Source organism: Dermochelys coriacea, chromosome 8 (genome assembly GCF_009764565.3).
Source record: "Dermochelys coriacea isolate rDerCor1 chromosome 8, rDerCor1.pri.v4, whole genome shotgun sequence".
NCBI lineage: Eukaryota > Metazoa > Chordata > Testudines > Dermochelyidae > Dermochelys > Dermochelys coriacea.
The window spans coordinates 11,064,599-11,081,524 of record NC_050075.1 but is presented as its reverse complement, the minus strand read 5'-3'; the positions used below and the strand labels follow the sequence as shown (position 1 = coordinate 11,081,524).

The window sequence follows — 16,926 nt, the reverse complement described above, 5'->3', positions numbered from 1 at the left end:
CCCAACCTCCCTGCTCTCCACCCTGACCCGAGCTCCTCTTCAACACTCCCCCACCCCACCTCTGCCCAAAGCCCCCCATCTGCCCCCAACCTCCCTGCTCTCCACCCTGACCCTAGCTCCTCTTCAACACTCCCCCACCCCACCTCCTCCCACAGCCCCCCAACCTCCCTGCTCTCCACCCTGACCCGAGCTCCTCTTCAACACTCCCCCACCCCATCTCCTCCCACAGCCCCCCAACCTCCCTGCTCTCCACCCTGACCCGAGCTCCTCTTCAACACTCCCCCACCCCCACCTCCTCCCACAGCCCCCCAACCTCCCTGCTCTCCACCCTGACCCTACCTCCTCTTCAACACTCCCCCACCCCACCTCTGCCCAAAGCCCCCCATCTGCCCCCAACCTCCCTGCTCTCCACCCTGACCCTAGCTCCTCTTCAACACTCCCCCACCCCCACCCACAGCCCCCCAACCTCCCTGCTCTCCACCCTGACCCTACCTCCTCTTCAACACTCCCCCACCCCACCTCTGCCCAAAGCCCCCCATCTGCCCCCAACCTCCCTGCTCTCCACCCTGACCCTAGCTCCTCTTCAACACTCCCCCACCCCACCTCCTCCCACAGCCCACCAACCTCCCTGGTCTCCACCCTGACCCGAGCTCCTCTTCAACACTCCCCCACCCCATCTCCTCCCACAGCCCCCCAACCTCCCTGCTCTCCACCCTGACCCTACCTCCTCTTCAACACTCCCCCACCCCACCTCTGCCCAAAGCCCCCCATCTGCCCCCAACCTCCCTGCTCTCCACCCTGACCCTAGCTCCTCTTCAACACTCCCCCACCCCCACCCACAGCCCCCCAACCTCCCTGCTCTCCACCCTGACCCTACCTCCTCTTCAACACTCCCCCACCCCACCTCTGCCCAAAGCCCCCCATCTGCCCCAACCTCCCTGCTCTCCACCCTGACCCTAGCTCCTCTTCAACACTCCCCCACCCCACCCCCTCCCACAGCCCCCCAACCTCCCAGCTCTCCACCCTGACCCCACCTCCTCCCACAGCCCCCCAACCTCCCTGCTCTCCACCCTGACCCTACCTCCTCTTCAACACTCCCCCACCCCACCTCTGCCCAAAGCCCCCCATCTGCCCCCAACCTCCCTGCTCTCCACCCTGACCCTAGCTCCTCTTCAACACTCCCCCACCCCCACCCACAGCCCCCCAACCTCCCTGCTCTCCACCCTGACCCTAGCTCCTCTTCAACACTCCCCCACCCACAGCCCCCCAACCTCCCAGCTCTCCACCCTGACCCCACCTCCTCCCACAGCCCACCAAACTCCCTGCTCTCCACCCTGACCCGAGCTCCTCTTCAACACTCCCCCACCCCACCTCTGCCCAAAGCCCCCCATCTGCCCCCAACCTCCCTGCTCTCCACCCTGACCCTAGCTCCTCTTCAACACTCCCCCACCCCCACCCACAGCCCCCCAACCTCCCTGCTCTCCACCCTGACCCTACCTCCTCTTCAACACTCCCCCACCCCACCTCTGCCCAAAGCCCCCCATCTGCCCCAACCTCCCTGCTCTCCACCCTGACCCTAGCTCCTCTTCAACACTCCCCCACCCCACCCCCTCCCACAGCCCCCCAACCTCCCAGCTCTCCACCCTGACCCCACCTCCTCCCACAGCCCCCCAACCTCCCTGCTCTCCACCCTGACCCTAGCTCCTCTTCAACACTCCCCCACCCCACCTCTGCCCAAAGCCCCCCATCTGCCCCCAACCTCCCTGCTCTCCACCCTGACCCTAGCTCCTCTTCAACACTCCCCCACCCCCACCCACAGCCCCCCAACCTCCCTGCTCTCCACCCTGACCCTAGCTCCTCTTCAACACTCCCCCACCCACAGCCCCCCAACCTCCCAGCTCTCCACCCTGACCCCACCTCCTCCCACAGCCCACCAAACTCCCTGCTCTCCACCCTGACCCTAGCTCCTCTTCAACACTCCCCCACCCCACCCCCTCCCACAGCCCCCCAACCTCCCAGCTCTCCACCCTGACCCCACCTCCTCCCACAGCCCCCCAACCTCCCTGCTCTCCACCCTGACCCTACCTCCTCTTCAACACTCCCCCACCCCACCTCTGCCCAAAGCCCCCCATCTGCCCCCAACCTCCCTGCTCTCCACCCCTACAGCAAATCCCCACATCCACCCTAGCCCCCCTCCCCCCGTAGCTGTGATTGGCTCAGAGCCCTCCCTGCGCAGCCGGCGCCTGCGCAGTGTCGCAGGAATCTGCCTGCGCGCGCGCGCTCTCCCCTCCCCTCCCCCGCCCCGGCCCAGATTCACATCCGGGGCTCTGGGCCCGGCTCTGCCCGAGCGGAGGCGCCGTGTGTGTCCCGCGGCCCTGAATAAAGTTTTGCCGAGAGCGAGGCTGGGGCCCAGCGCTCCGCGGCCGCGCGTCCGGTAAGTGCGAGCCGGGGCCTTTCCCCTGGGGGTGGGATGTCGCCCCCCCCCCTCGCCCCGGCTTCTGCAGCGGGTCCCTGAGCCCATGGGGACCGGACCCCGGAGAACAGGGCGCCCCCTGGAGCGGGCTTGTCCCGTCCCGTGGAGAGGGAGAATGGCGGGGGGGCTGGGTTGGGGGGAGGAGGTAGGTGAGGCTGGGGGGCCGAGGCGGGCGGGCAGGGCTGAGGCGGGGTCGGTGGACGTTGAGGGGGGGGGGCTGGGCGTGGCGGGGGGGGGAGTCGTGGCCCCCTCGTGGAGCGTTTTGACAGTCCTGTGAGTCCGACATCTTTTCTCCAGCAGCCTGTGCTGGGACGGGGCGTCCCTGCTCGGCGGGTCGGCTCAAGGCTTAGCCGTGACTGAGGAGCTGCGGGTTGACTTCACGCTCCGGGGGGGGGGCGGAAACCCAAGCGGCTCGGAGACCAGTAAGAAAGATGACCCGTCTCAGGGGGGTAGCCGGGTTAGTCTGTATCCACAGAAACAACGAGGAGTCCGGTGGCACCTTCCGGATTTATTTGGGCACAAGCTTCCGTGGGTAAAAGACCCCACTTCTTCAGAGGCATGTGGAGAAGAAGTGGGCTTTTTTACCCACGAAAGCTTATGCCCAAGAAAGATGACAGAGACGCGTCCCTCTGAGGGGAGTGGAAAGAGGGGGACTGTTTAGCTTAGTGAGGAGACTTCAGATGAGACAGGATGGGTGAGTGAAGTACTGATCAGTTGCGCCTGTTGACACTTTCTGATAATGCAAAGGTAAGGGGGCAGGACCTTCAGTGAAATTGCAGATCGGCTCACTTAATGCTGATAACTGGAAATATGTTTTGTGTGTTCGTCCCTGGGGAACTCCTTGCCTCAAATTGTTGAAGCTTAGGATTTAACAGGATTTAAAAAAGATGAGGAACTAATAAGAACAATCCTAGTTACGTTATCTACAACAGGTTTCAGAGTAGCAGCCCGTGTTAGTCTGTATTCGCAAAAAGAAAAGGAGGACTTGTGGCACCTTAGAGACTAACAAATTTATTAGAGCACAAGCTTTCGTGAGTTACAGCTCACTTCATCGGATGCATTAGCTGTAGCTCACGAAAGCTTATGCTCTAATAAATTTGTTAGTCTCTTAGGTGCCACAAGTCCTCCTTTTCTTTTTGTTATCTACAGCGTAAACAAGGCTGTAAACCCTCATGATTTGTGGCATACATTTGTGGAGAATAATTAGATATTCTACTAATTATTCACTATGGCAGTGGTTCTCAACCTGTGGTGTCCACAGACTGTCTAAGGCAGTGGTAGTCCCCCAACATTTTCAGATCATGTCCTCCCTTATCCCTATTTACAATTCCTCCCCCCCCCAGGCTGGGAGCAGGACCATGGATGGGGTAAGGGTGCCGAGGCTGGGAGCGGAGCCATGGGGGCTGGCCCAGGCCTCATCTGCACCCCTGTGAACATTCCACCTCTGGTCTAAAGGGTCCATGAATGACTTAGATTGAAAACTCACTGAACAGAATTCTGCTATATATACAGACAATAAATTTCCAAAGGGGTCCACACCTTCATTGGAAAATTTTTAAGGGTCTGCAAATAAAAAAAGGTTGAGAACCGCTGTACTATGGGATTTCTTGTACCTTCATGCCGTACAGACCATGGCCTGATACAGGGTATTAGATTAGATGGACTATTCTGATCCATTAAGGCAGGGGTAGGCAAACTTTTTGGTCCAAAGGCCACATCTGGGAATTTAAATGGTATGGCGGGCCATGAATGCTCACAAAATTGGGGTTGGGGTGCAGGAGGGCGTGAGGGCTCTGGCTGGGGGTGTGGACTCCGGGGTGGGGCCAGAAATGAGGAGTTCATGGTGCGGGAGGGGGCTCCGGGCTGGGGTTGGGGTGAAGGCTCTGGCTGGGGGTGCGGGCTCTGGGGTGGGGCTCGGGATGAGAGGCTTGGGGTGCAGGAGGATGCTCTGGGCTGGGATCGAGGGGGGCAGGAGGGGGATCAGGGCTGGGGCAGGGGTTGGAGCATGGGGAGAGGCTCAGGGGTGTAGGATCCGAGCGGCACTTACCTCAAGCGGCTCCCAGAAGCCGTGGCATGTCCCTTCTCCGGCTCCTACACAGATGCACGTCCAGGTGACTCTGCACACTGCACCGCCCCTGCAGCTCCCATTGAAGCATCAGAGGGGGGCATTGGAACGGGGCCACTGGAGTGCATGGGAGCCGGAGTGGGGCCATGCCGTGGCTTCTGGGAGCCACGTGTGCTGCCCCCGACCCTGCACTCCGGCTGGAGCGCCAGAGTGGGGCAAGCACCAGACCCTGCTCCCTAGCAGGAGCTTGCAAGCTGTCTTAAAACAGCTCAGGCCTGCGGGCTGTAGTTTGCCCACCCCTGCATTAAGGCAATTCCTGTGTTTCCATGGCTTGTGATCTGATTAGGGGGACATAATAGAGGAAGCATGGTCTTGTGGTTAAAACACGAGACTGGAAGTCAAGTGACCTGTGGGTTTTTTCCATTTCTGTGACTTCCTGTGTGTACTTTGGCAAACTATTTAACCTCTTTATGTTTAATTTTTCTCTTCTGTAAAGTGGGTATAGTACTTCCTTGCCTTCCAGAGACATAATTCACTAATATTTGTATAGTACATTATGGTTCTTTAATGGAAGGTGCTATGAAATTGTAAAGATTATAATTAATGAATAACTTGGAGATCAGATCCAATATAATGAGATATCCAGGGAATAACTTGCAAAGTTTGTATTATTGTGCTATACTTCCATGTTGTCTTGATTATAGCTGCAAAATTCAGTTGTAGATACCATGTCATGCTGCTCTCCTCTCGCTGTAATAGAGCAACTTACTTTAAACGGTATGGCAAATATTCAGCAATAGTGGTCAGCACTTTTTTTTTTTTTTTTTTAAGAAGGATTATTCAATGCACACTTTTCCCAGCTGCAGTAATGCTTAGGAAGCCTGATGTTCATGAGTACCATAACTTTGTCAGATTCTGAATCCTGTTTTTGGTTGTGTTCAACCTCATTTTCCCCCTTCCCTCTATCTACGTTTTGCTGCCATTTTCTTCAAAAGCTGCAATATTTCTTACTAGTCAGCGAACAGTGATGCTACAAGGTGATGGAAAAGCTAGTAACTTCAGTAAAGGAGTTTTAGTACAACTTTTGAAAACATTAAAATGTAGGTCTTAGATTAAAATAAACTTTGTGGTTAAATAAATACGCTGCTTGATTTCATAATTTGATCCCCACAGTAAGACAGTAGTGGTTCCACGCTTACCTCACTTGAATCAAACTTTGCTGACTAAGCCTTGAAATTACTGTTAATTGCCTCGAGGCATTTATTTTTTAAAAAACATCTGCCCAGTGGTTTGCCTAACTTAGTGAAACCAGCATATTTTGCTTCCCGATATGGAGGATATACTGTAGAGGGGAGAGGAAATTTTGAAAGAAAACTTTTTCAATGAAAGCAAAGAAGACACAAGATAAATAAAGATTGATTAAAAAATGAATGGGGGAAGGATAAAGTAACTTCTTATACTTTCCCTCTTCTCAGGGGAATTTTAGAACTATGAGGAATGCAAAGGAGGGATGGGATGCATTGAGAGAATGTCATCAGTGGGACTTGGATTGAATTGTTTCTCTGATATTTTTAGTTACTGAAGTTAATACATTTGAAGTCTACACACTACAGTGTTGAATAACTTCCTTTCCCTCCTGAATTTTAACCCATGGCTGAACCTGAAGAACTCAAGCCTACAGACCATGTTTTTCTTTGTTTCCTTATTTTTGCTGTGAAGTCAGACTTTAAATATTTGTTTTGATGACCTGTTTTATAATCTTCATATTGATAGAGTACTTATCTTAATGCCTAGTATTGTTCTCATCTCTCAATGCAAAATGCAAATAATGGTTTATTAAATGCACTATATACATTTCAAGGCTTGCTTGAACAGTCTTTACAGAGGATTAAATCTTTAAGATTAAGAAGCAGTTCTTTGTAACTGGTCCGTTTCTAGATTCTGCTGTTTAGGGAGGTGTTACGTGAAAGTGCCTTATTGCGTAATAGCTCTTTGCTTTTAAAATAGAGTTAAACCATTGCATAGAGACGTTCTTTATGACAGTTATATATAGTGTTCTCCAAAGACCTTTACTCTTCTCCATTCTTGGGAGGTGGGGTGTGAGGAGCATGGGTGATCTGATTTGAAATGCAAAGTAAATGAAAATCTCTTCAAACAAATCAGTATAGCTGTTACAAAGAACACTGTAAAAGACTTATCTGCTATTGTCTATAAAATATGTCATCAAACTGAAGCTCCTGCAGTAAGGGAACAAGCTCATACAAATTAATGGTATTTATCCTTATCACATGGAGTATTTGTGCATTTCATGGCTCACAATAATTCATTTAAAATTACTTTCATATTTAATATTTAATTTTAATATTTAATACATTATTTCACACATCTGTGGCCTTGTAAATTCTTATGCTGCTCTTTGATGGAAACCTCTTCAGCAATGTTCCTGGATCCATGCAAAAGAGTTTGGCTGGCACATCAACGTGCTTGTCCAGTGCAGATTGGCAAGGTGTAGTGCAGTGTCTGCCAAGTTTGTATCCCTACTGACCTACTACCAAAGATGACTGTCATCCTTGACATAGAGGACCTTTGTCAGACTAGTTGACGCTGATCCACCAATTATGAGGTAGTGTCTCTGAGTTCTGGGTCAGTGGAGGTCACAAACTGACACATCCAGAATGTTTTGCCATTAACTCGCAGTGCAAGGGAAAGAAGTACATTAGAGAATTACTATTGTTAGTCTTCCTTCTAAATTCTGGGGCTTTTGTAAGCTTGTAACAGCCTTAACATAGTGGAATCTTCTGTATATATTTCCTCCTTTTTAAAAGAAAAAATGTTAATGGAAGTTTATAAAATCCCTCCTTTCTGGTAAAACTAGGACTGTCTTTGTGTACAGTTCATTTTCTCATGGATAGTGTTTAGCGTCTTGTACTGTTTTTAGGTTCTTGCACATGGACAGCTAAACTTTTGGAAGGGTTCATGCAGCTTCTTAAATGTCTCTTTATTTTAATGTGTTGTAGGGCTTTTGAAAAGGGCTGTCTTGATAGACCAGGAGAGAGTCTTCCATTTTTCCACAGAACAGGTATAGTATGGGCTGTAGTTGAATGAATTTTTGCCATACTTTTTTGGAGAGAGTGCCTTTAGTGATGAGTGTAGTTCATTTTAAAGATACCGTCTGGTCCTTGGTATCTTAACCGCTAAAACTGCCCACATAGGCATCAGTTTGTGTCCTTGTTTTGGTGACTTCCTCATGTCAATGGTTGTTAATTGCGAGTTTTCTACTTATAGACATCTGCCATAGTTTATCGAGTTACAGTGTTAGACATGGATATCATCTAAGAAGATAGTGATTAGAATGACAAATTTATATTTACCTTTGTTGGTAAGCTTCATTTAAAAAAATCTGTTTCAACTGATGTGGGACTATGGAAATAAAAAAAAGTATTGAATTGGAAAGCAGCATTTGAAGTACTTCATAGCTTTTGTTGTTTAAATCATTCAGTTGTGGATGTAAAAGCTTGTTTTTTAAGATCAAGCTATTTTTCTGTTTCTAATATCTATATTTTTACACGCCCAAAATTGCCTTACTTTGGATGTTTGAACAGAAGCAAGCGACTTCAATGGTAATATGAAATCAATTGTCACTAAGGTTTATATGGAAATCCAATTGGCTGAAAGTTAAAACCATTTTTCTAAAATCTGCCCAACTTCCAATTTAGTAGTCTGAAAGTAGATTATTTTTTAAATTTAAGGTTATATTGTGTTTGTGAAAGAAGCTGAATTCTTAGTTCTGAAGAGGAAACTTGATATTCACAGAACAAGTATGGCACAAGCAGTGGTAAAGCAGACTTCCTTTTAGCCACCCCATGAAAGTTCATCATTCATTACTTGAAATGAAACTGGTTCAGCATGGGAAAGTGACTTGTTCTCAGGCCAGGTCGACACTATAGATCTATATCGGTATAACTAAGTCGCTCAGGGGTGTGGATATTTTACACCCATGTAGGCAGCACTATGTTGAAAGGAGAGCTTTTCCTGTCAACATAGCTACCGCCTCTTGGGGAGGTAGATTAACTGTGCTGACAGGAGAAGCTCTCCCTTTGGCATAGTAGTGTCTTCACTAAAGCACTACAGTGGCACAGCTGCAGCATTGTATGTGTAGACAAACCTTCAATGACCATTCAAACCTTCATATATGTGGTAGAATTACATGGACAACTCTACTACTTGTGGCACCTTAGAGACTAAACAAATTTATTAGAGCATAAGCTTTCGTGAGCTACAGCTCACTTCATGGGATGCATTTGGTGGAAAATACAGAGGGGAGATCCCCTCTGTATTTTCCACCAAATGCATCCCATGAAGTGAGCTGTAGCTCACGAAAGCTTATGCTCTAATAAATTTGTTTAGTCTCTAAGGTGCCACAAGTCCTCCTTTTCTTTTTGCGAATACAGACTAACATGGTTGCTACTCTGAACTCTACTACTGTAACTATCAGTTCCTAGAAACAAGCAAGGAATTATTTGTCCTCAGGAAAAGACTATAATGAATCCTGTGACGTGGGTACATAGACGGTGGCTACAGGATAAACTAGCAGTGATTATGAAATGAGTTAGCTCACTAGGGACCCTTGTGAGTTGGCAAAGTGATGCCAGAAAATATATCTGCATAGAGGGCAAACATCAACAGAAGGAATGGACTCTAAACAAAATCAGGTGCAGTGGAAGAACCGTAAAGTTGCCTCATGGTTTCAAAGATCTTATTTATCAAATTATTTAGTTTCCATCATAGGAAGAGATGTTATAAAGGTTTCATGTGTTATAGATCAGCATATATGCAAATGTACGTATATAGTTAATATAAAGAAAACCATCTATGGCACATAATATTTGTGGAACAAATAAAGTTGTTGTGAACTGCAAATGGTGTCTATAGTACACACCTTGTAATGACTGCGGAGATTCTAACCAAATTTCCAGTTGTGTAGATAATTCTAGTGGGCAGCTTGTTGTTTATATTATGAAACTGAGTCACTAAAAGCCACTTCTTTACTGACAAATACGTTCATTGTATCAGATTGGACATGGTGTTCAGGAATCCTTATGTTTCTGTCTCTTGCATTTTTAAAACTACTAAGTAGACTAATTTATCAGGAAGAGGATAGTTCTTCTGCTCCTGCAGTGTTATCTATTATGCAGTTCTTGTCCATTTCATCCATTTAACAGTTCAGATGGAGAAATGGAGGGTTTATCTCATATCATTATATACCAAACACATGTCATCTTTTGTTGATATGTTCTGGCATGAGTCTTGTTCAGGCCCTATTAATCCAGAAGCTTGATTTGCCATGATATTGGGCCAGAGGTGTTTGTAATGAAAGGTGTTGGTAATTTTTTTTCACATATAGGTAAGTGTGAGGGGAAGAGAAATGTGTAAAATCAGAGCTGTGAATTGTTTAATTTTGGTGATAGGGCAGTTGTTTGTTTCAGCTACCAGTCTCATAGTTGTTTCGTTCAATAGCTGAAAGACTTACAAATAAAATATTTCCTTGACAAATGAAACTTAATCTGCCATTTCTACTGATAAACAGCTTTGTTTATATTCAGCTGGCCAGATATGGTACTAAGAAGGGGCTCAAACAATGGACTTGTTCACACAGATTGTTTCCTTCCATTTGCTGCAACTGTTAGAAAGAACCCTAGATCTATAAATCAAGTCTGCCCCAAAGTCTAGTTTGGATATAGAGATTACTTCCTCTTGTGTTCAGTAATGAAGCACACACCATGCCACCTACCGAGTTACATTATGTTTTTATACCACAAGTAAAGAGCCATGTGCATTACTTGGGCATGTTAAAGTACTTTTGTGTAGTTTAGGCTATCGAAATATTGTGCAAACAATCTGACATTCCAAGTACTTAAATAGCTGAGTAGGATAGATGTTTGTGAAATACATTGTGGATTCTCTAGATTTCAAGGGATTTTATTTGGTCTGTTAAAACCCTTCATGATTGCTTTTTTTTTAATTATTATTTGTGAAAAGGAAACTAGACACAATGAACACACTTTGTTGTTGTCTGAGATGAGCTCTTGGGTAATTTATGTATACCTTTCTGAATAAGCACCTGATCTTAAAGTTAATTTTTGAACAAATGATCTCCTTGGTGAGACAGTGTTGCACTGCAGCCACAACTATTATAACAAATATGTCCTTGCTTTAAAGTATCAGGAAAGCTGACTTTTGAACGTGGATGTTCCATTGAAATATTTCAAGCAGCGGTCACTGTGGTACCTCAGAACCTTTTTATAAATGTCTTTTGACCCTATATTATCTGCATAAAACACAAGTGAAGGATCTAAATGTAGGATATATATGTAGCTTATAAATTTTAACAATCTTTAAAAACTGCAGTTTTTAAGATAAAAACACATTTCCTTTTAAGCTATTTATCTAAAAAAAGATTTTTATGGCACTAATAAAGATCCCAAGAAATCAGAATTTTAATCTACCAATAAATAAAACTTTTTTTTGCATTCTATGTTTTGTATTAAAATAAGGCTTTTTAACCTTCATCACTATTGATCTCTAGATGCCATCTCCCAAGGGATTATAATGAAACCAAAATTCACAGTACCATTTAACTTGCTGGAAGCTTTATTGATTTTACACTGCTCTTAAATGAAAAGTGGAAATGAATTTTCCTTAAAGATGACCAGGAAGTCTGATCATGTTGTCATTTAGCCAAAATTGATTTATGGTATATGAAGTTGAGTGTTTTATGGTGTACAGATTATATAGTTCAGTTAACAGAATCTTCTTAGTTTTAGTTTGTCTATCTAGTTGAAATTCTTAGAGCCTGGTCTTCTGTGAAGTTAAGAGGGATTTTGCAGGCCAATCTAGTACAATAACCATTGATAAATTGACAATGGGTACTTGAGTCAGTTTTACTACTGTTTGTATAAGACTTTGTTTCAAGCACATGTATTGAGTAAAGTTAGGTGTACTTGAAATTCCTGTGTGTAAATGAGTCTTTATTCTGCACTTCATGAACTGTCCATTGTTCCTTTCCATTTGAGAGAATAAGGGCAAGACTTCACTAGCAACGTTGAATAAGGGCATGTCTTGATTATCAACATGAATGTGGCTGTGTAGTCACAGCAAAAAACCCACCTCCACAAGGGGAATAGCTACCAGCGCTGGGAGCGCTGTCTACGCTGGCACTTTACAGTGCTGAAACTTGCCAGTGTTTTTGAGCATGAAAGTTGCAGCGCTGTAAAATGCCAGTGTAGACAAGCCCCTAATATAAGGACACCTGGCACTCAAGATCTCTGAGCCAAATAGTGAAAAAAGAACTTTCTTCATTTTAAATCTTTCCCTTTAGATGGTGCCTACATCCCAAAATGCTGCACAAAGTATGTATCAGTGTAACTGTCTTAACAGACTCTGTTGGTGCATTCCAGTACTGAGAGATGGGAAAAGATAAGACCAGTTTGAAATGGTTTGTTGAACACCATGATCTCGTACTCCAATATGAGTTTTGTTCCTCTTTCCGTAATATTGTGCTATGCAAAGGGAGGAGATGATCTTTCTATTACTCCTATTCTCTTCAGCTGTTCTAAAAAACAACCCAGGATTGCGCATAAGCAATACTTAAAATAAAATGTTTTCCCGAATGATATCCCTTTAGCAATTTCTAACAACTTGGCCTTTGTAGACAAGTTCTTGATATGTTATCCCTTGTAGTCTTTGTCATTCTCCTGAAAAATGGGAATGGATATGGTCATTTTTCTCAAAGACGTACAAGAACCCTAAAAGCCTCAACCTTCTGTTGTTAGATCTCAGGAACACAGCACCTCTTAGTTTTGCAGTCTGATTATTGAGCACTCAGAGCAGGAAAGCAGACAATATCTACTCCAACATTTTTTCCTAAAATCATGTATGTGGAAGATGGAGAAATCTAACAAAATTCTGTTGACGCTTCCTTCCAATTGAGTCTCTCTTTGCCAAAATTGAGAACACTAAAGCACTTCTAACAGGAAAGCAGTGTTGGAGCTGCTTAGGTTGGTTGTTGTGAAGGACCTCTTTGTCTTTAATGACCTTTTTTCTAACTTTCATTTTGGTTTTAAATGCCACTTGCTTACTGTATCATATGTTTCACAAGGAATATAAAATTGGTAAAATTTCAAATATATATTGCATGTTGTCATGGCACATACCAAATAAAATACTGTTGATCGGTACATGTTCTTCACTTCTATTGCGTGACATGCAGGACAGCCATATCAGAACAGTTTAGAAGAAAATGTCTAGAAATGTCCTAAAATCAGATAAATGCTAAGGGATCTCTAGGGTATGCATTTGTAATAATAATCCATTATAAGTGTTTCCTATGGCTATGCTCTGCCACTTGGTAGTATTTGATATATTTGGGACAGAAAGATGGCTCTAATTTAAAATGATATAAATAGCAAAACTTGTAATTTGCTTTTTTTCCCCTCTCGCAGGGCTACATTTAAGCTTGTGAAAACGTCAAAAATAGAACATGTTTGGGAAATTTTTGTTGTTGTTGTTCCTTTCCTGGATATTCCTTTCCCTGATATGTGGACATGTGTAGTGGTTTTGTCATTTATTTATTAGAGGTGGTGTGAGCAAGGGCAAAGACCTTAAAATTCCCGAAAGTTTATTTTGTGGGGTTTTGGTCTGGTTTTGCCACTGAGTTGCTTCTTAGCTTTGGGTAGAAATGAGCATGATACTTATTTACCTTACGGAGTGAATTAATGTTTATAAGGAAGCTTGAAGGTGGAGAGTATTAATAAGAGCTAGCAAATGAGTGGTACTCATACCTGGAAAGTAAGTTATTTATGACGGAGCTGCTTTTACTTGTCTTTCACTAAACTTGCATTCTTTTTAAGACGATAAACTTAGTCTGTTCTTTTGTTCCTAGTCTGTTCTTTTATTCCCAAGCTTTGTTCCTTTTCTGTGTTTCCTGTTACTTGTAATGATGCATATAGGTAAAAGATTTCTGTGTGCATGATGGTTCAGGCAGAAAACAAACTTTTCACTGAAATAACATGAAAGCCATTTGTCACATCCCTCTATTTTGTCTGGAAACTAATTTATGAATAATTGCTGTTTAAAATATAGCACCTGTAACGTAAAGATGGTTATGGAACACAGAATAAGTACTTATCAAAGCCATGTAACATCTATCTATCTTTCTTTTTTGTTAGTATGGTGTGTATTTAGGAGCAAGTAAAGTATTTTTAATAGGGTTTCTCCTGACGCTTTTCCTAGTTTTGAATTCCTTATTACTTAGGCACACCTCCCAGAGCTTTCATAGAAACGGATGCTGCATTGAGAGGTAGGCTATCTGGGATAGTTTTTCTTCCTGTAGAAAGTCTGTCCAAAGTAGTGTTCACCTTTTTTATCTTTACAATGGCAAAGTGCGTGTTCTTTTTTTTTTTAAACAACAAAAATGTGGATAGAGTATTGATGTTTTGGTTCTGAATTGCTTACACTTGGCCGATATTCAAAATGGTTGCTTGACGTAGGCTTAAGTTAATGCTTTAGTTTCAGTCATAACCAGTGCCGTAAACTGGGACTTAAACAGTTTTTCTGGTGGATAAATGTTAAATATTAGGAAGGTACCAATCATTATCTCTAGATATTTTTAAAGCTGTCTGACAGCATGGGGTCTGAAATTAAAAAACACCACAAACTCTTTTAGGTAATCTAATTTACTTTTATGGGTCGTAAGAAAAGTAACACAAGTTCTGATGATTAAAGACAGTGGTATGAGAATAGTGACATCTTGAAAGTGAATAATTTTATCTTGTTTAGTACTGAAATACTTAGATGGATTTTTTTTCTCTTGTATGCGGATTCAGTGTTCCAGAGTATGTTAGATGTTCTCATTCACCAGAGTTTATCAAAAGCTGAGAGACAATATTGTTTGGCAGTCTCTGTAGCAAGAAAGGAAGCATCTTTTGTTATTGACATCCTTTCTTTTAGCTCCGCTCTTGCTTTTCGCCAGCTGCTCATTGTCTGAACTTGCTTGTGTAGTAATCACATGGGATTTCACGAGCTCTTATCAGCTAGTTGCCACAGCACATCATTTCCTCATGTCATCTTTACTCCCTGTTTAAAAAAAAAAAAATTTACACCACAATCTGGTGGGTATTTGAGAAAACAAAGGCAGTGTGTGAACACTGTTTCTTTATGATATTGTGTATAGAACAGTACTGTTCAAACTAATTCCCTCAAACATTTTATTGTAAAGGTCTTATTTCTGGCACTTATTCTGCAGTCTCTTCACCTTTTTAGGAAGAAAACGTATTGCAAAAGCCTGAAAATCTACTGCTTATAATCCCTATCCCAGCAGCCAGGAGACTGGGGGAAATGGATAAGCATATAAGTGAAGTGGCCAAGGTGATTGACTGTTTAAAATCTTTTATTAGCTATCCTCAGTTGTTCCTCCAATCTCATCACTATTAGCTACAAAAAAAATCAAATGTCCAAGAACAGCACCCAGTACAACAGTAGAAGCTTCAGCATACTCTTCCTTCTCGGCAGTAAGGTGATGGCAGGATAGGATTCTCCAGAACCGTGGCTCTCATCCTTTCCAGACTACTGTACCCCTTTCAGGAGTCTGATTTGTCTTGCATTCCCCCAAGTTTCACCTCACTTAAAAACTACTTGCTTACAAAATAAGACATAAAAATGTCACAGCACACTATTACTGAAAAATTGTTTGTTCTCATTTGACCATATAATTATAAAATAAATCAATTGGAACATAAATATTGTACTTGCATTTCAGTATATAGAGCAGTATAAACAAATCATTGTCTGTAATAAAATTTTAGTTTGTACTGACTTCACTAGTGCTTTTTATGTAGCATATTGTAAAACTAGACAAATATCTAAATGAGTTGATGTACCCTCTGGAAAACCTCTGTATAGTGGTTGAGAACCACTGCTCCAACGTATTGCCCTTGGAACTTGCTGCTTACCCATATCCCTCAATTTTGTCTTTATCTAGCTTTTGGTGAGTTCTTCTTCTGTTTGTAGTCTAGTAAACTTTTTACCTATTAAGCAAATAAGTTTTGTACTTGTTTCTTACCTATGCCATATCTACACTAAACTGCATACTATAAAAAGCTAATTCGGAAAGCTTTGCATTAAAGTCCTATTAAACCAACCAATGTCAAGAAATCCAAAGTTATAGGAGGTGGAGAGAAGTACCTTGCATCTCTTGGAAACTACCCTGGCCTCCCCCGAGCTAGCACTGATAGTCTGAAAGGAGTCCTACAAAATTTTCCTTCAGTTAGAAGAATGGTAGTTATGATGTGGGACTTCAGTGTTTTTTTTTTAAAAATTAGATCTAAAATCAAGGGTGGAAATAATCACTCTTCATATTTAATATCTGAATTGTTTTCAGCTCTGCCTTCCTCTTTCCTCCCACCAAAAAACCCCAAAACAAAACATAGTGGCTAACTACTTGCTATTTTTTGTTTTTTTTTGTTTTAAACAGGACTAAATTAGAAGAATCGTCCCTTTTGATTTATAAGTGACATCTATTCAATCAGGTGTTGTCTTCCAAGAAATAATACAGTTGGTCAGTTGCTTCTTGTAGACATTGACATTTATTTATAGAAAGGTTTTCTGAAGACTTGTGTCAAATGACGTCAATGGCCAGTTTGTTCTCTTTTACTAGCCCAGCTGTAAAGCGTTTGTTGGGCTGGAAGCAAGGAGATGAAGAGGAAAAATGGGCAGAAAAGGCAGTTGATGCTTTGGTAAAAAAGTTGAAAAAGAAAAAGGGTGCTATGGAAGAACTAGAAAAAGCCTTGAGCAGTCCTGGACAGCCCAGCAAGTGTGTTACTATTCCTCGTTCTTTAGATGGGAGACTTCAAGTTTCCCACAGAAAAGGCCTGCCCCATGTTATATACTGTCGTGTCTGGCGTTGGCCTGATCTACAGAGTCATCATGAGTTGAAGCCATTGGATATTTGTGAATTTCCATTTGGATCTAAACAGAAGGAAGTTTGTATTAATCCATACCACTACAAAAGGGTGGAGAGCCCAGGTAAGTTTGAGCATCGCTGTCTATAAAACTGAACAAATTGTCCACAGACAGTGTTGCTTTGCCAGTTAAATTGTCAGGGAAAGGGGTGGGGTGGAGTATAACATTCTGGTTAGAATAGATACAATTTTCTTGGTAAAAACCTTACAACTACAGTTTACTGTGTAGCATATGATCTATGGAAGGGATTTCTAAATCCTGGTTCCGATAGTCAATAACAAAGTCGTCTTTGACTTTATTGTGACCAGCATTCGGCTCTAAATGCAAAAATAGTCAACTGAAGACTTCATATTCTTTGAGAAATTTAGCT

General features: G+C 43.4%; 1 protein-coding gene across 7 annotated transcripts in view; it reads left to right on the top strand.

The window, feature by feature from the left end:
* Positions 1-16,926, top strand: part of SMAD5 (SMAD family member 5) — a 39,571-nt gene that overhangs the window by 11,663 nt on the left and 10,982 nt on the right. The window contains exons 1-4 of one of the 7 annotated variants that reach the window (XM_043490464.1): positions 2,282-2,434; positions 7,556-7,617; positions 16,069-16,152; positions 16,252-16,619. In XM_043490464.1, the coding sequence (XP_043346399.1) occupies positions 16,361-16,619 (259 nt within the window). In that variant the 5' untranslated portion in view covers positions 2,282-2,434; positions 7,556-7,617; positions 16,069-16,152; positions 16,252-16,360. Of the gene's footprint in view, positions 1-2,281; positions 2,435-7,555; positions 7,618-14,858; positions 14,964-16,068; positions 16,620-16,926 lie in introns of those variants that run through there. The other 6 variants (XM_038414268.2, XM_038414270.2, XM_038414266.2 and 3 more) reach the window with 6 other exon arrangements.